We start from the raw sequence: 18,592 nt of genomic DNA, 5'->3' as shown, positions 1-18,592 counted from the left end.
AGACAAGACAAAAAAGTAAAAATATACAAAAAGCAAGGAAAAAAGCAGTATTGGCTTATTCCTGTACTATGACTTACTCTACATTTCTTCCATATCTTGTCCATGAGCTCACACACTCAACTTCATGTGGCATTTGGAGAAGGCAGTCACAGTACTAAAACCAACAAAACACATACTGCCAGGTGCCTGGCTCCTACTTAGAGAACGAAGGGAAAGACGAGCCTCCTACCTCAGCCACAATGCCCACAGTCAAGTGCAAGCTGCAGGGAGTGTCTTCACGACGGGCACGCCAGCCCTGTGTACATGGAGCCAGAGGCTACCTTGTGTACTTGGCACCCTCGTTTGACCCTGCTGAGGAGCTTGGCTGCTTCCCATTATTTACGTTCTGAAATGTTGTATATGTATGAATGTACTGTGTGTGTATGGAGGCCAGAACTGGCACTCAGTATTTTCCCTTGACTACTTTCCACATTGTACTGGCTGGCTCTGTGTGTCAACTTGACACAAGTTGGAGTCATCAGAGAGGAAGGAGCCTCAGTTGAGGAAGTGCCTCCATAAGATCCAGCTGGAGGTATTTTTTCAATTAGTGGTCAATGGGGGAGGGCCCAGCCCATGGTGGGTGGTGCCATCCCTGGGTAGGTGGTCCTTGGTTCTGTAACAAAGGCTAAGTAAGCCATGGGAAGCAAGCCAGTAAGCAGCACCCTCCATGGCCTCTGCATCAGCTCCTACCTTCAGGTTCCTGCCCTGCTTGAGCTCCTGTCCTGACTTCCTCCAATGGTGGTCTATGATCTGGAAGTGTAAGCTGAATAAATTCTTTCCTCTCTAACTTGCTTTTTGGTCAAGCAATAGAAAACCTAAGACTGTGAAACCATCCCCCCCCTTTTTTTTGAGACAGGCTTTCTAACTGAACTTTAAGCTTGTCAGTGCCTAGATGGCCACTCAGTTCCAGAGATCTACCCAACTCTGCCTTCCAACACATGCACACTATCACAACCCACACGTTTATACAGGTTCTTGGGAGCAAATGCAGATCCTCTTGCCTGCAGAGCAAACACTTTACAGAATGAACCATCCCCCCAAACACCGTATCACCAAAATTACAAGATTTAAGTTAGAAAAATGCCCTATGTCCAGAATAAAAGACTTTCACCCAAACACCAGTGTCTTCATTAAAATACCCTCCCAACTCCCACTTTTGTTTTTCAAGACAGAGTTTCTTTGTGTAGCCTTGGCTATACTGGATCAGGTTAGCCTCCAACTCACAAAAACCCATGTGCCTCTCTGTGTCTGCCTTCCAAGTGCTGGGATTGAAGGTGTGTGTCATGCTTGCCTGGCCTCTGTGACCCTCTTTACTGCTCATACATCCTACCAGCACCACCCACCTTTCTCCAGCAGAGTCTGTCGCAGGGTTTTCGCAAGCAGCACTCTAACATTGGGAACCCTGTCATTTGCCAAGGTCAGCAAATGTGGCATCAAGTGCACAGCAAACTGGTCCATGGGGAGGCAGTCGTCTTCAATGACAGTCTGGCGGGAGAGACAAGTGTGACTGTCAGCCCAGCCATCACCAAGCACAAGATGGGAACCCAGACAATACCATACGATGCTTCAGGACATTTTATGATGTTCCATCAGAGTAAATCCATTTTATTTCTACTAGAAATGGTACCCCTGCCCGTGGTGGTGGTAAAAGCAGTTGGAAGTTCTTATCTTTGAGTCTCTCTCTTTTTTTTTTAAAGAATTATTTATTATATATGAGTACACTGTCACTGTCTTCAGACACACCAGAAGAGGGCATTGGATTCTATTACAGATGGTTGTGAGTCACCATGTGGTTGCTGGGAATTGAACTCAGGACCTCTGGAAGAGCAGTCAGTGCTACCAACCACTGAGCCATCTCTCCAGCCCCTATCTTTGAGTCTTAGGGTTATCATAAGGTAAATTTCAACTGCCTTCCCCCATTCCATTTAGGTCATTTAGGTCAGGATCCTCTCTGTCCACTTCTCAAGTGCTGAGAATCCAGGTGCACTCTACCATGCTTGGCTTTAAACAGACCCAGGGCAGCCAGCGCATACATTGATTTCCAACCTGACTTCTGGTGGGCACTGTGATGTATGGAGGGAGTTGTGGCACACGTGGCTATGTGCCTATGCCAGCTTGAGGACGTGCTGGCTGAATGAAACCAACAAATGCCTAACTTGGAGGAGCATGCAACCTCATGAAAGACAGCCAGAGAGCAGCGTCAGTTTCTCATGATTATAGGGGAGAGAGGCAGGACTGGGAGGAGTCTCACGAGCAGGGCTCCCCAGGCCTTCCCTACCTGGCAGACAAAGACAAAGGCTTGCCGACCAGACCATTTTGGACACCTGCCAAAATTCTCTACCAGCTCATTGATGAGATCTACTCCGAAGGTTGGTGGTGTTGCTGTGTGGAGTTTCTTCACCATTTCACTGACCTAGAAGGAAACATAATGTAAGGCTTGTCTCCTGTCCTCGGAACGGACACACCACAGATGCAAAGGCCAACAAGCACAAACATACCAACTTGTAGGAAATCCAGCGGACTGAAGAAACTTTGTCTGCACACAGATTCAGAGCGATGGGTCGTAGGTAATCATAAACATCTCTGGGACTGTATAACTCCAGAAGTAAAATCAGCTGTCTGCAGAGACACAAACAGCAACAAAACGATCAACCCGAGGTTTAAAAATGAGACATCAGGGGGCTGGTGAGATGGCGCAGTGGGTAAGAGCACCCTTCTGCTCTTCCGAAGGTCCGGAGTTCAAATCCCAGCAACCACATGGTGGCTCACAACCATCCATAAAGAGATCTGACTCCCTCTTCTGGAGTGTCTGAAGACAGCTACAGTGTACTTACATATAATCAATAAATAAATCTTTAAAAAAAAAAAAAATGAGACATCAGCTAATTATTTAGATACTCTGTAACCAAGCTGACTTTTGTGCTGGGCACCCTCCAGGCTGGAATACACAGAAGGGGGCTTCCATGCCTGTAGTTTCCCCAGGAACACTGTGTGCTGCAGGGCTGGGGATAGCGATTTGTGTGCAGTGTGGCTGTACTGTGAGTTGGGGCCCCATGATCCTCAGTGGCATGGTATGGTGCATGTGAGTGTATGTGTGCACTTAGTGTACTGAGCACAGCTACTCTGACTCCATGCTCACACACAGGTACTTCCCTGTTTCCCTCTCCTGTGTTGGGACAGTAGCAATACCAGATCATTTCCACTTCCAGCCACTAGCATCATATGCTAAAAAAGCAGTTTCTCATATTACACATCGCCAACAAAATAAACTAAAAGCGTTTAGGAATAGAAACAGAGCAAAATGTTTCTTTATCTGTTCACTGGCACGTGGACTCCCTCCTACACTGGCTTAGAAGGCAGGGTGACTCCACCAAGGCACACATGAGCTCAGTGGAAAACTGGAGCATGCAGCAGGAGCCTTCCAAGCACTCAGTGCTCAAGACTCCAGCAGGGTTTGCTATGGGCAACAGGGTGAGCTGTTGACATTAAATCCCAGAGAGGCAAGCCCCTGGGGACACAAACTGCATCACCTGAGGGATGAGTGTGTGCAAGAAGTACTTTCCAAAATGTGATAAAAACCCAGATGAGCTGCAGTCAGCAAGCAGACAGCTCACAACCACCTGAACCCCAGTTCCAGAGGGTGCCACCCCTTTTTGATGCCTACAGGCACCAGGCACACGTGGTACACAGATAACACATGAAGACAAAACAACATACATATGTAAGGTTAAAAATGGATGTTAAAAATGCAAGTCAGCACAGCCTACTACTGGGGAGAGGAGACAGGCCTGCACGTGCAGAAGGCTGGCCACAGGCAGCCACAGCTGGGTGCCAGGGAGGGGACAACCTCTGAGAAAGCCCAGGAGCCAAAGGCCTGCAAGGACTAAGGCGAGCCAGAGGGGAGACTCCCCAGTACATATGTGCACGCACCAGTACTTGAGCGCAGGGACGGCTGGGAGCCAGGGATGGGACAGAACACCAGAAAAGGCCACCTGCAGTAACTCCCCAGCCCACCTCAGCCACAGTGCATGGACAGCACCCTGCCAATGGATGCCCATTAATACCCAACTCCATGGAAGCCAGGGCAGCAAGGCAGGTAAGATGAGAAAGGATGAAGCCCCAGGACGTGAGGGGCATGAGGCCAGGAGGAAGCATAAAAAGGTAGAGATGAGAGAAACCTACCCCTACAAGACAGTGCCAATAAGCTGTTAAAACTTACTCTGCCAGTTCAGCTCGAAAGCGCCAATTTCTACTGTTGTCTGTCACCAAAAACTCCTGGAGCTGATAAAGGTACTCTCTTCTTTTATCAATGTGAAGAAGCTGAAGTAACAAAACAAAATGCTTTTATTAACTAAAATATATAGTAATTATCCTAAAGATACATGGCAGCTCTATTTCACTGTGAGTGTCTGTGCACACACACCACATAGGTACACACACATGCAGAGGCCAGAAGAGAACACTGTGAGTTAGCAATGGTGCTAAGTTTATTCCTGAGACAAGGTCTTTCACTGCCTTTTTTTGCTAGCTGGCCCATTACCTCCTGCAATGTGCCCATCTTTAGTGCCCATGCCTGGGGTTTGGAATGTGAGCTCCATCTTTTGCTCCCCCATCCCTTCCCTGTTTGAGAAGGAGAGCGTGGGCTAGAGAGCCCGCTGGGCTGCTAAGTGCTCAAGTGGTAAGCACCGGGGCTCTGGCAGTGGGCGATGACTACAGTTCCAGGGACCCAGACACCTCTTCTGACCACTACACATTCTGCACATACATACACTTAGGACGGACAGACAGACACACGACTCCTATGTGGTGTACAGATGAGGATAGGAAATCCACAGCACTCAAAGCTTTGCCTTTCCAGTGTCTCACTAACTACCTTGTGGAATGGCTGATTCTCAAGGAAATCGAGCAGACCCCATACAAAGGTGAGCAACCTTAATACCACAATGGACAGTGTCCACATCATTTTATCCTCAAGCTGCAACACACTTAGAAAGGCGTGTCATACACAGCTAACAAAAACTTTTGGCTATATTTCTTTAGTAAGAAACACTGCCAGCACAATAAAATAAAATAAAAAAGAAAAGGAAATCAGAATTTAGACTTAAATAGACTTTTAGTATATATTTTATGTATTTATGCAAAAGGATTTAGAAGTTACCTTCAGAAAGTCATGCAAGTGTTTAAGAACACCTATCCTGACTTCATCGAGGTCTTTTAAAAATCCATTGAAGATTGGAACCAGGTCTGCAGCTGTCAGCTGGTCCCCAAGGATCACTGCAAGCTCATGGATGGAGAAGGCTAGAGTCCTTCGAACTTTCCACTGTAGGAATAAAAATCACTGTGAGAGATCTAAGCACAAAGTGCTGTGTACTCTGAACAGTAGTAATCTCAGACGTCCAACCAGCAACAGGAAGCTGATAGCTCACTGCGCTAGACTCACTGATCCCAGTTGACAGCAAAGACCTGAATCCAGGCAATGTTCTCCAACCTGCGTCTCCCCCACAACCCCCACAACCCCACATTTGCTGGCACCCACATGCGCATATATACTTAAAAAAATTACATCATGCCTTTAATCCCAGAACTTTGGGAGGCAGATGCAGTTGGACTTTTGTGAGTTTGAGACCAGCCTGGCCTGAGTATATACAAAGTCCCAGGTCAACCAGGGCTACAGAGTTGAGATCTCATCTTCAAACAAAACCAAAAAAAAAAAAAAATCACATCAGATTAGAATTAACAGATATCAAGTTTAAAATTCTACCATGTGTCAAAAGTTGTGATTTTTTTTTTTTTTTTTTTTTTGGTTTTTCGAGACAGGGTTTCCCTGTGTAGCCCTGGCTGTCCTGGAATTCACTTTGTAGACCAGGCTGGCCTCAAACTCTGAAATCCGCCTGCCCCTGCCTCCCGAGTGCTGGGATTAAAGGCGTGCACCCCAGCCTATTTTTTTTTTTAAAGATTTATTTTATTTGAATACATTGTTGCTGTCTTCTGACAAACTAGAAGAGGGCTTCAGATCCCATAACAGATGGTTGTAAGCCACATGTAGTTGCTGGGATTTGAACTCAGGTCCTCTGGAAGAGCAGCCAGTGCTCTTAACCACTGAGCCATCTCTCCAGCCCGTGATAAATTCTCAAATCCCTCTATGGTACTTACTGTTTCCTTTTCCCTTGTGAGGGAAAACATGTTTGGGAGTCACTACTAACTTGTGCAGTTCTTTGACCACTGACCCCTGAACTGCTGCTGGCCACTTGTATTAAACATTATCCTGTGTCACCCATACAACGCTTCCCTCCCGAGTCTTGTACTGTGTTATCTTGGAGAAAACCCAAAACTTATTTGTACAGAACTGGTAATTTAAGAAACAAAAATAAAGAGTCCTCTGTGTGTATAGCACACACTCACTGGTAAACCTGTTTGTGGTAACTCATCTGAGAGAGACAAAAGCAGACATGTCCTGGAGGAGGGACTACAAAGACAGGGCATGTAAGGGCTAGAGTGCAGAGAGTCTGAGGACTGCTGACAGAAGACAGAACCCCAAGATGAACTGGGCCCTGGGCTTCCTTCCCTGCCCAAAGCCACAGTGAGGAAGCTGGAAGGCCTTTTTCCCAGGAAGCTGAGCCAAGCCCTGGTGTCCTGACTGGGTAGTGAGCATTTACTACCTGTGCGAGCCAGGCCCAACACTGCCTTCTCAATAATAAGGTTACAGCTTAATAACTAACAGAACAGGGTCTTTATTATTGGCTTTTTGTTTACTGAACAAGGGGTACTGAAGTCAAAGCCTTGAAAAAGAGAAGAAAAGCCAGATGTCCACACAACCCTTTATTCTGTATGCTTTCAAGGGATGTGTGCATTTCAAATCTCTGGGCACCCAGGCACCAAACCTCAGGCCCAGTATACAGCTCTGTTAAGGTGTGAGAAATGAGCGCTTTCAGCAGGACTGCTAGGGAGGTACCATATCTTTTAGTCTCTAGCATCACCTATGATAAACTTGGACGATACAGGACTACAATGACAAGTGCTTTCTGGTACTGCTTTAAGCTGTCACAGTTCTCTGTAACACCAACCACTTGTTGGGACACAGAAGTCTTCAGATTGTGAAAACCAAATAAAATAAATAAAATAAAGCCATATGCTGCCTTCCAGACTCTTCAGTGCTCACTCACCTGCATGTCCGACGCTAGGGTCTCGTAAGTCTCCCTCAAGCAGTGCCAGTTCTGTCTGCCAAGAGTCAGGGCCACACCCGGCAGACTGTATGCACAGTGCTTAGCGATCTCAGTGTCAACTGTCTGTGCTCGAGAAGGGTCGGTCATTGACAAGTACTGATCCAGTAACGCTTGTGGTACAACATCCTAACCAAAAAAAAAAAAAAAAAAGGGACATAGCACATTTGAACATTCAAATAAATTATCAGCAGGTTAGACATAAATGTGACTAATTTAAAAATATATCAATACTAATTCCAAAACCTGAGATATCTAGTGCCTGAGAAGGGATTACCAGGGTCTTGCTGGCCAACTAGTTTAGCCAGATTGGTGTACTCCAGGATCAGCAAAAGACCTGGTCTCAAAACAAACAAACAAACAAACAAACAAACAAACAAACAAAAAACCAGGTAGGGAGTGGTTGAGGAAGACATTCAAAATCAACCTTTGGCCTCCACACTCATTGCACACACATGTCAAAACATACACTAAAAAAATAGCATGTACTAAGCAAATGTATATATGTGTGCACACATACATATGTAAATAAAAAGCCTCTTAAAACAGGTCAGAATTGCTGTCACTAAATTGAAAAGTACATTATGAAGGAGGCTATGGTGAGTCTCCTTGAGTTTCTGCCATGACCATATCATTACCAACATGCTTCCTGGCAAGGGTGTGACAGTGTGTGCCAGTCCTTCAGCACTCGGAAGGCTGAGGCAGGAGGATCAATTCTGAAGCCAGCTTGGACTAGATGTTGTACCAGAAGTATGTCAAAATAAAGAAAAAGTTGAAGCCACATTCCTTCTATGGTAACTGTAAACTTACACTGGAGCTGGGCTTGGCAGTCCACACTTTTAATACCAACCCTAACCCTCAGGAGGAAGAAGCAGGCAGACGGCCCTCTGGGCAAACCAGAACTACATGGCGAGACACTAGCTCAGGAAAACAAACCAAAGAGTTAAGGTCACGTCCCCCTCTATAAAAATGTAGAAAATCAAAGTGTACACATGTGTTTGGAATTCATGAGAGAAAATGTGCACACAGTCTTGCTAATGCATGTGCAATGTACTTTGGAAGGGGAGTTTTAGAGACTGTAGGCTGCTGAGCGTGGAAGCTGGGTGAGTGTGTAACTGCATCCCAGGTAAACATGTCATGTGCTGAAGATGACAAATCTATGGGCACTGACTTTAAAACACTTTTACAATATAACAGAAAAGTATGTTTCAAAAAATACTTTTCTGTTTGATTCTAATCAAACATTGATTCAATCTCCATGAGAAACACAGCTATAACCACGGACTACTGACTTAGAGGAGTCTCCTTCTAAGAATGTCCTGTTGCCAGGACCAGGAAGTGGGAGTGGGTGGGTTGGTGAGCAGGGGGAGGGGAGAGGTGATCGGGGGTTGTTGGAGGGGAAACCAGGAAAGGAGATAATACTTGAAATGTAAATAGAGAAAATATAAAAAAGGACCCTTCCCCTGAGGCAGACAACACAGAGATGCGGTAGACCTGCTGGGCTGGGGTGGCTTGCAGTGATCCACAGGCACCTCGTGGAGACGAGGCTGTAGCTGTCAGGCTAAGAGGCTCCTGCCTGCTTATTATGAGAAAGATCGCCAAGGTTCATTTCCACAAAGGAAAGGAAAGACAAAGATAAGCCTGAATTCACAAGCCTGAGACAGGCAAGGTGGTACATAGCTGTTAAGAGGATGCTGTGACCCATGAGCAGCCTAGCTACACAGTAAGTCTGACGGTAGCATGGTCTATACAGTGAGACCCTGACTAAAGAATGAAAACAAAACACAAGAAGGCCAATAAAATCCCTAAAACACTGGGATGCACCTAAGAAGCACGAGATGACTGTCCCCAAAGGTAAAGGGCACCCATCTTCCCGCACACCCATGCAAACCCCAGGACATGGAAAATATGTGTGCTTGTGTTGGTTTTGCCACTTGCTTAGGAAGAGGGATTACAAACTCAGATACAACATCCACGTCTGGTCACTCACCTGGACTTTGGGTCTCCTATCTTCATCCGGGCTGAAGCCATCACCAGGGCTTACGTCTGCACCTCCATGGACATAATCAGGAGTGGCCTCCGCATTCTGTCAGGAGAAAAATGGACTTCAACAACTGTCCAGCCTGGAAGCCATCCTCCCTTATCAAACTCTCCAACTGGGCTACTTACCATCCACCACTCTCAGAGAGACACAGAGAGAGAAACTTTTAGGATTGTAAATGTTTATAAACATGCTGAAGGCCTCCTAACAAGGTTCCCCCGCTTTAAATCAAGCTTGTGGAACAGCTGTTAAATGTATAAAACAAGTCTTAGAAAAATTAGTTTATGGGTCTGGTTAAGAGCGCTTGCTCTTGCACAGGGTCTGGGATCAAGCTGGGAGCACCCATGCGGTGACTCACAACCCTCTAGACTCCAGTTCTAGGAGCTCTAATGCCCTCTCCTGACCTCTGTGGGCACTGCACGTACACGGTCCACAGACAAACAAGTAGGCAAAACACCTTAAATCAATGTAAAACAACAAATTTAAAAAGGAGAAAAGTATTAGCTCATATATAAACTACCAGGAGGAGTCTTCCAGTGGGTGTCGCGCAGTGCTGTGCTATTCCCAGTCACCATCTACAGCAGCAGCTTTGACAGCTACACTTGCAGAACACAAACACAGGCTCAGCCTGCCCTGCAGTGCGTGTGCATCACAGCAGCCAAGCCTCCATACAGTCAGGCTACTCCCTGAAGCACAAGTGCTACACACATCCACACGCGTCAGGCACCATCCACAGAAGCAGGACCGCACCAAAGCACTAAGGATGCCGATGCCCTCGCCACCCCCACTGCCTGGCACTTCCCTGAGCTTGATCACTCAAGCTGCTAGGGTCAGTCTACACACTGCACTCTGGTTATGAGTGGTGTTCCTTCTCTGTCTGTAAGAGAGAGAGAGAGAGAGAGAGAGAGAGAGAGAGAGAGAGAGAGAGAGAGAGAGAGAGAGAAATAGACGCTACCTGCCTCTGGCTTGAGGGAAAGGCAGTAGGAAACCAGGGTAGGATCATGTGAATGGCTACGTGGATGCAGCAAAGACGATGCTGTGCAGTACCCACCCTCACACTTGAGTCCAGACAATGCCACAGCCCTCCGCAGCATGGCCTCAAGTCCTGGTCTTCTGCTCAGAGTACTGTGTTGCTTGCTGCAGTGAAATGGTCCGATCAGAAACAAAGCACCTCTCCAAAAAGAAAAGGGAAGAGTTAATTATTCTTGATAAAGGGCTTTGTTTCCAGTAAGACTATTTCACTGCAGTGAGCTACATCAACATCCGCCCATCTAAACAGTCATATAGACAGGATTGACTTTTTTTGAGCCTTTAGTCACAATGCTAAAGTCACAAGGATGGATGAGGTGAGAATAACTATTTTTACTTTAGACAAAGGAAGAGCTAGAGAAAGAATGACAGCAGAGCGCTGGCTGGAGTGCTGGCCGCCACGGTCCCCACGGTCCCCACGGAGACTGCTCATGCAGCTCTCGCTTGGTGACGCACTGAGCTCACCTCCTCAGCAGCGCTGATCAAAGGCACACAAGTGTCGTGACTTATGTTACAGTCTGGAAGCTCACTGACACACACTTCATCTTGTAGCTCACTCCGCTGCTCTACACCACCAGTCTCTTCGTGAGCATCCAGGCTGGAAGCTCGCAGGGCAGCCGACAGCACGTCCACCTGTGCTGTGGGCAAAGGAGACTGTGAACGGAACAAGCTCAACACCCGCAGAGACTTCTCTCCCCACGCTGGTGTCAGTACACGGGTGTTTCTGACACTGCTGTGAGAGAGCTGGAAACAATTTTCTACCGTGGCGAAATCACTGGTCCTTCAAGAGACTGCACGGAAAAAAGTGTGCAGTGTGCTGTCTGATTACGGTGTCTAGTTGCTGAAGGCACCTGCACCGTTATTGCAGGCCTCAAGTTCAGGAGTCCATAGGTCAAGCTGCTAAGTCTCACTAAGCTATTCTAGCAGAAAGGCACTTACACAAACCAGCCAACATGCAACAATTGCGGCTGCAGAGTCTTCTGGGCGGCAACATTTAAGCATCTCTATCGCACCCCAGTTCACTCTCCTTTTTTGATATTGAAATTACTACAGTTTGTTCCAAAACAATTGGGATCCCAATTTTTTTAAACATTTTATTTATTGAATGTCTGAGTGCTCTGCTGGAGGGCGCCAGATCCCCCCTTGTAGATGGCTGTGAGCCACCATGTGGTTGCTAGGAATTGAACTCAGGACCTCTGGAAGAGCAGTCAGTGCTCTTAACCGCTGAGCCATCTCTCTAGCCCAAGTATACACTCTTGCTTGCCCAAAGCCAAAACAACTTACCAAGCACGACCTTCCTTATACAGAAAGTTCAAACTAAGAAAGAGGATTCTCTGCCCCACCAAATAAGTGAGAAATTTAGAGAATATATTTATATTTCGGGGAGGGACCAAAGCTAACATTCCCCTTGCACACATAAAATTCAAATCTACTGCTCAAGACATCCTATGCATATGTGACAGCATCTGTCTAGTTTCCTGCCTTGGACAGTGGAGCTTCTTTCTGCAGAGGTCAGTGCAGCCTCTCAGCCTTACACTGAATCTACGCTAATTCTCCCAGCACCAAAGCAGGCTTGTTAAAAGCAAAGGAGATGGACGGGTCCATGAAACTGCATGGAGAGGACATGGCTGCTGTGATTGTGAACTATCAGCAGGGGCCCTCCAACATCCCATCATACACAGAGGGGTGCTCATGAGGCCACACCTCCCCTGAGCAGCTGTTATTGGTTGCTGAAGGAGGTGGGGTATCATCTTTATAGTATGGCCACTGGGAGATGAGGTGGCAAGACAGGGTACAGAGGGAGATTAAAGGGGTAGTAGACAGTAGTGTGTGTGCGTGTGTGTGTGTGTGTGTGTGTGTATGAAACTATCAAAAGCAGGTGCTATGCAAATGACTTAGAAAGGGTGGTGAGTCTGAGACAGTGGAGTGCCCCTGAGTACAGCTGTTCCCAGTTCACTAGCCCACTCTCATTCCTGGGACTGTTCTCTTTTTGAGGCGGCTGTGGCGGAGGGTAGGGGCGGGCTTCTCTAAATGCATTAAGTATCTGACCATGCGCATTCAAGACTTGTGCTCAAGGAACTTCTACTTCAGTGGGTCATCATTACCTAAATAAAGCAAACAGTAGTGTTTACTCGTGGGACATTCTGGTGATTTGCATTGTTCTCAGAATTTCAGCTATAATTTGTAGTTACCATGACAATCATTTTAACTCTCTTTGGGGTCTTTCAAGTTTCTAAAGCAAAAGCAGAAGTGTGCTCCAAGCTGACTGTACAAACTGTCCCAGAGTGCACGCGTGTCTGACAGGCAGGTCCCCTGTCTCCCATGGACTTGCTTTCCATCCATGCATGTCCAGCCTGTCATGTGTCATGTGTCGTGAGCCGCTGGCCATGTGCTGCAGGCCGGCTGTGACTGCAGCTCTGCAGATCCACCACATCACTCTTACAAAGGGGATCTCTCCCATCTCTGTGTCTCACTGTGTAGGATCTTCTGCTGAACTTGTCCTGAGAGCCTACTGTGCTCACAGCTAGCAAAAGGATTCCCCTTCCTTCCCTATTGTAGTCTAGTGAAAGCAGTTAATTCACTATTAAAAATCACAGGAGAAAAAAAGACCGTCGTCAATGATCACAGGCGGTCTGAAACTAAGTCCGCGGTACTGCCTTACAGACAATCGGCTGTGACCTGGTCTGTGTAGAGCTGCTCCCTTAGGGCTGTCGCCACGTTCCCTCTCCTCCCAGGCTTACTGTCAAGACACCATGTTTACAGGACAGCACAGCACTGGTCTCCTGGGTCGGACCTTTGCTTTTAGCCCTGGATCAAGAGTGCACCTTTTAAAACAGTCCAATGCTTTCTGGAGAACTAAAGGCAAGTCCTGCTCTATAACGCACCGCTAGAAAAGAAAAAAGAGCCCCATTGAGCCCTTCTAAAAGTTCAACTCATTTTGTAACACAATGGAGACTAGTTACTTAGCAGAGATTAAACAAAAATGTCCTCAGATTTTAATAAAATCTAAAAGCACTACATGACAAATTTAAATTGTTCTAGGTGTCATAACTGAATTATAAGCATAATTCATATGTAAGCATGTAAATAGTTAAGTTACCATGTAATATTAATAATGAAATTTAACTACAGTATAATTTTAAGTCAAATATACTAGCCATCTCCAAAAACACACATTATGAAACTTAAAAAGTTTATCATTTTACTTATTGAAAAAATGTGCATTCAATATTTCTATTAATATTCACTGAGTGCCCACAATGTGTTAGAGAACTAACAGGTACAAGAGTCCTGGAATAGATCTAAAGACTGGCTGGCCTTTTGCATATAAATTAAGTTTAAGGAAAATAAAATGAGAGTCACTAAAGCTAGATGAAGTTACTAAAACTGAGGTTGATTATTGAGATTGAAACAAGAAGCTAAAGGAAATAACACATCAAACACTTGACGGTAGCTGCTGTGGGCATGGCTCGCTTCCTCTCATCGGGGGCTGAGGATGGGCGAGAAGAAGGGAGAAGGCAGTGCAGGGCTCTGCTGAGGAGCTGCGCCATCGACTCAGAGCTGCTGTGTCACTGAGCTGTCTGTCCTAAGATTCAGAGAGGGTGGGGCCATGCTCGGGCTAGGAAACTGTTCTCCACCTCCGCTGTGTCACTAGCCACTGGGTTACTTCTCACATCTCACAAACTTCATTCAGAAGGGCAGTGGCTTCCACTCGTAGGAACTATACCCCAGTGAATCTTCAAAATTAAGGTCACAACTAGAAAGCATGCTGTGCAGAATAAGCCAGACTCAGAGAGACAATACAATACAGCACGTTCTCTGTCCCCTGTGGATTCAAGATTATACCCATCTGTGCAGAGAGATAGTTTAAATCAAATTCAGTTAAATTAAAATAATATTAGGGACCAAGGATGTAATAAAATTTAATGCTTTTCAGGTATAAAATTACAACAGGAAATCTTAAAAGTCATAGTAAATGAAAACAAGTGCAGAAGGCAGCTAACTGAACACACAGACCACAGTTTTCAAAGTTTAAACAAGGTTTTAGCTGGTTTTATGTCGTGTCACACTGTAATAATCCTAGCTCTCAGGACAATGGGGCAGGAAGACCTGGGGCCAGCCTGGGCTACAGAATGAGATCTTATCTTCCCCACAAACAAAGAAACCAAAAGAAAGGTTTCTGTTGTAAAAGAATTACTTAAGATTTTACTTTATTTTTGCTTAAAAATGGGTATTTCTCAAAATTGAGCAAACTGATAGTTTAGAAATTTTAGTTTTGGGAACAAAAAGGGTAAAAACCATCCAGAATGTGGTATTACATCTGAAGATTTGCAAAAGTTTGCAGCTATAGGATTTAAAAGTTTTTTGTTTTGTTTTTTTCTTAGAGACAAATTCTCATGTAGACCTGTCTGGCCTGGAACTTTCTATATAGGCTAGGCTGGCCTAGAATTCCCAGAGGTCGGTCTGAGTGCTGGGATTAGAGGTGTGCATCATCATGCCTAGTCCTAAGAACATTGAGCACCATCTGACTGCGTCTGCTCCTAACCCTGTTCCTAAGCTCCGCAGGCAGAATAAGGAGAGCCTCGCAACACCCCACTTCCCACTAAGGACTTAATGCATCGTCCACTTGGTAAGAAGACTGCTTTCTTTAGGACTCAACAACCAGTTCAGTTGCCCACAGTGGAGGACATGGGCCATGTATGTGATGTCCCCCACCTCTAAAATACAAATTTGAAAAAGAAATTATTCTTGTAAAAGTCTAAAGCTCACTCTTTAGCCCTCACCTTTCTTACTCTCTTTCTCTCTCTTTCCCTTCCCCCCTCTCTCACGTGACCACGTCCGGTTTCTCTCTCTTTCTACCTTCTCTCTTTCCCCCTGCCTTTCTACAATAAAGCTCTTAAACCATAAACAAACAAAAAACTCTAAAGCTCTTAAAACACCCTACATGTGAAAACCCAGAAATCTATGTCCACCATATAGACTACAGCACTTCTTTAAAAATAAGACCCAGAGCAAAGTGAATATAGCAGAACTCAGAACTTAAAAATTACAAATGTTAAACACTGAATAACTGCAAAAGGTGATTTCTGAGTGAACACATCTATTCAACAACAAACAGCAGAGAGGAGCCATCTTAGACACACAAATCAGACCAGCAATGTTGTCTTAAAGGGCATGTTTAAAATCACCTTTAAATAAATAGTACAATGGACTCTTCCATACCTTTCACATCCGGGTCATCCATGTGTGGCTCAAGGTTTTCTATCATTTCTTCTAGTTCCTTCCGGGTAGCCATGGTGATATTGGGAGGGCCTGGTAGAGGGGCTGCAGGTACATCTCCTGTTCTCTCTGGGCTGAGTCTCTCCTCGGGGTCCTGCTGGAGCTCTTTATCAAGATCTATTTTAGGTAGAGGAGTCCTCCAGAAATGGAAGGAGTTGAACATGTCCTGGTCTAAGGGAGTGGCCTCTGGGGAGCTGGTGCCAGCGTCTGGCCGGGACGCAGACTTGCTGTTGGTGTCAGGCTTTCTACCATTCTCATCATTGCTAGCTGCTTCCTGAGGAGACTCTGAGGACAAAGTACAGAGTAAGGAGCTGTCCACTGGAGCAGGCACGTCACCTGCAGAGTGCCCAGGTGTCTTGGCAGCACAGCCTTCGAGGCTCTCCAGCCTGGCGCTGGAGTGAGGGGCACTGAGGTCTGAAGGAGCGTCCTCTGGCCTGCGATGCTCTTCTTCTACGACATCATTGTCTCTCATCCTTTCATTGTTTCATTTAGGGGAGAGAAAAGAAACATGGAAGTATAGACATAATTACTGGGGAAAGAAGGTCAAGGACAAGTCTGACATAGCATTCAGACTAGCTAAGCACCCACAGGAACTCAACAGCCTTGCTTGTTACACACACAGCTTTTCCATCAGTTGTTCTGCAGAGAGGTGAGACACCTGTCAAACTTGTCTGAACAGTCAAGCATTATTAACAGCTGGAGAAGGCAACACTTAAGAATCCTGGGATGCTGGGGACAGGAGAGGTAACTTAGCAGTTAAGGGCACTGACTGCTCTTCCCAAAGGACCCAGCTTCAAATCCCAACACCCACATAGCAGCTCACAACTGTCTGTAAGTCCAAGATCTGACCTTCTTACATATACATACACGAAGGCAAAACACCAATGCACATAAGATTAAGATAAATAAATTTTAAAAGATGATTTTAAAAAATCCTGGGATACAACAATACTACTAATATTAGTAACAGCAGGAAGAAGAATCTAAGATACACACAAATGTTAAATTATCTATTCAGGGATTATCTGTATTCTCCTCAGCTCCAATGACACAGAGAAAGCTGAGAGTCAAAACATTTTTGCTTATAAACGAGGGATAAAGTCGGCCGTGGTGGCACACACCTTTAATCCCAGCACTTGGGAGGCAGAGGCAGGTGAATTTCTGAGTTCGAGGCCAGCCTGGTCTACAGAGTGAGTTCCAGGACAGCCAGGGCTACACAGAGAAACCCTGTCTCAGAAAAAAAAAAAAAAAAAAAAAAAAAGAGGGATAAAGCACTCACACACACACACACACAACTCTAGAAGGCAGCAGAAGACACTAACTCTCTCAGATAATGTATTAAAAACTACTTAAGTATAAATACAGAGCTATTTTTATTTCTTCCACAATCTCCAATGCTACTTCAAAAACAGGTTTTTCCAAGACGGGCTGTGGGAGCACGCGAAGGCTGTAAGCACTAACCACTGTCTTCCCAATGCAGCCATTGACACTACTGCTGTAAGACAAGTAGTTACTGAATGGACACCCACTAGGACCCATGAATAAATCAGGTTTCGGGATGTGGCATATAGGTCTAGGTAAACTGTACAAATTCAATCCCCAGCACCAATGTAACTAAGCCAGGAGGAGCTGTACACCTAGAGTCCCAGTGCTGGGGAGACAGAAGCAAAAGGATTTCTGGGGCTTGCTGGTCTGCTAGTCTGGGTGAATTGGCAAGCTCCAGGTTCAGGAGGAGACCCTGTCTCAACAAATAGGGTGGGAAGTAATAGAGAAAGATGACTGAATAGACCTCTGGCTTTTACATACACACTGCAGACTCACACATGCATGTGCATGCACATTCATGCACACTCTAGCACAATCATCTTTAGCATAGACAAATAAAAATGAACACAGGAAGCCAAGCTGGGCACAGTGGTGCACACCTGTCGAGACTGGAGGATCAAGAATTTAAAAGGAGCCTGGCCCTACATCGATAACATGAGAAAGCTGAGGTAATAATTGCAGGTAAACAAACATTAACTTACAAAAGCAAATTACTACCATAACAATTAAACTAGTCAGGTGTAGTGGCACATGCCTATAATCCCAGTGCTGAAGACAGAGAGGCAGGTGGACCTCTGAGTTCCAGGTCAGCCTGGTGTACAGACTTCCAGGACAGCCCTAGCTATACAGGGAGAGTGACTCAAAAGCTTAACTTTTACCCCACCCCCAAATTAGGGAATGAGTCCAAAAAGAGACGTACAGGTGGGCCACGGGCCCTGGAGAAAATGATGTGACTTTCTAGAAAAACCTGGACGTGCTTTGAGGCAAACAAAAGAAAAAGAAGAGACAGGCACAGCACACAGGCCAGGCCGGTGCTGAGAGGCTAGGCAGCAGTCAGAACATAGGACACCCTCCTCCAGCTAAGGAGACTATAATGGCAGACAGGGACGGTGCAAAGTCTGGACACACTTCTGAGTTTAACCTGCGGCCACCACAAATAATGAAGCAACTATAAAACCTGTCAGATGGGCTGGAGAGATGGCTCAGCGGCTAAGAGCACTGACTGCTCTTCCGAAGGTCCTGAGTTCAAGTCCCAGGAACCACATCCTGGCTCACAACCATCCAAAATGAGATCTGATGCCCTCTTCTGGTATGTCTGAACACAGCTACAGTGTACTTAGATATAATAATAAATAAATCTTAAAAAAAAAAAACAAAACAAAAACCCAACTATCAAACATCTTCTTTTCCTAAAACCCTCGCTCAAGTAGTGCAGAAGACAAACTGGAGAGAAGCCCGGCTGCCGGAGTGCAATGTCAGCACCAGAGACGACAGACCATGTGTGAGCACAGGTGGGGTCTCCATCAGAGATCAAGGTGGCGACACTGTGTGCATCCAGTCACTTCATGCAGAGCCTGGTGGAAACCCAGAGTCTGGCTAGGGTGATCCAATAGATGCCCACAGCACTAACTAGATGCTACCAACATGAGAGCAGTTT

The 18,592-nt window shown here is 45.8% G+C and overlaps 1 protein-coding gene across 15 annotated transcripts in view; it reads right to left on the bottom strand.

The window, feature by feature from the left end:
- The window catches only part of Ppp4r1 (protein phosphatase 4, regulatory subunit 1), a 59,384-nt gene that overhangs the window by 1,585 nt on the left and 39,207 nt on the right, over positions 1 to 18,592 (bottom strand). For 11 of the 15 annotated variants that reach the window (XM_006524889.4, XM_006524890.4, XM_006524888.4 and 8 more), the window contains 9 exons: positions 15,553 to 16,082; positions 10,795 to 10,967; positions 9,250 to 9,345; positions 7,203 to 7,388; positions 5,198 to 5,359; positions 4,259 to 4,359; positions 2,538 to 2,658; positions 2,318 to 2,452; positions 1,383 to 1,524 (listed from right to left, as the gene is read on the bottom strand). In XM_006524889.4, the coding sequence (XP_006524952.1) occupies positions 1,383 to 1,524; positions 2,318 to 2,452; positions 2,538 to 2,658; positions 4,259 to 4,359; positions 5,198 to 5,359; positions 7,203 to 7,388; positions 9,250 to 9,345; positions 10,795 to 10,967; positions 15,553 to 16,082 (1,646 nt within the window). Of the gene's footprint in view, positions 1 to 1,382; positions 1,525 to 2,317; positions 2,453 to 2,537; positions 2,659 to 4,258; positions 4,360 to 5,197; positions 5,360 to 7,202; positions 7,389 to 9,249; positions 9,346 to 10,351; positions 10,474 to 10,794; positions 10,968 to 15,552; positions 16,083 to 18,592 lie in introns of all 15 variants that reach the window. The other 4 variants (XR_003952177.1, XR_001782110.1, NR_152099.1 and 1 more) reach the window with 2 other exon arrangements.

Source organism: Mus musculus, chromosome 17, assembly GCF_000001635.26.
Source record: "Mus musculus strain C57BL/6J chromosome 17, GRCm38.p6 C57BL/6J".
NCBI lineage: Eukaryota > Metazoa > Chordata > Mammalia > Rodentia > Muridae > Mus > Mus musculus.
The sequence above is the reverse complement of the archived record's forward strand: the minus strand, read 5'-3'. Positions and strand labels throughout refer to the sequence as shown.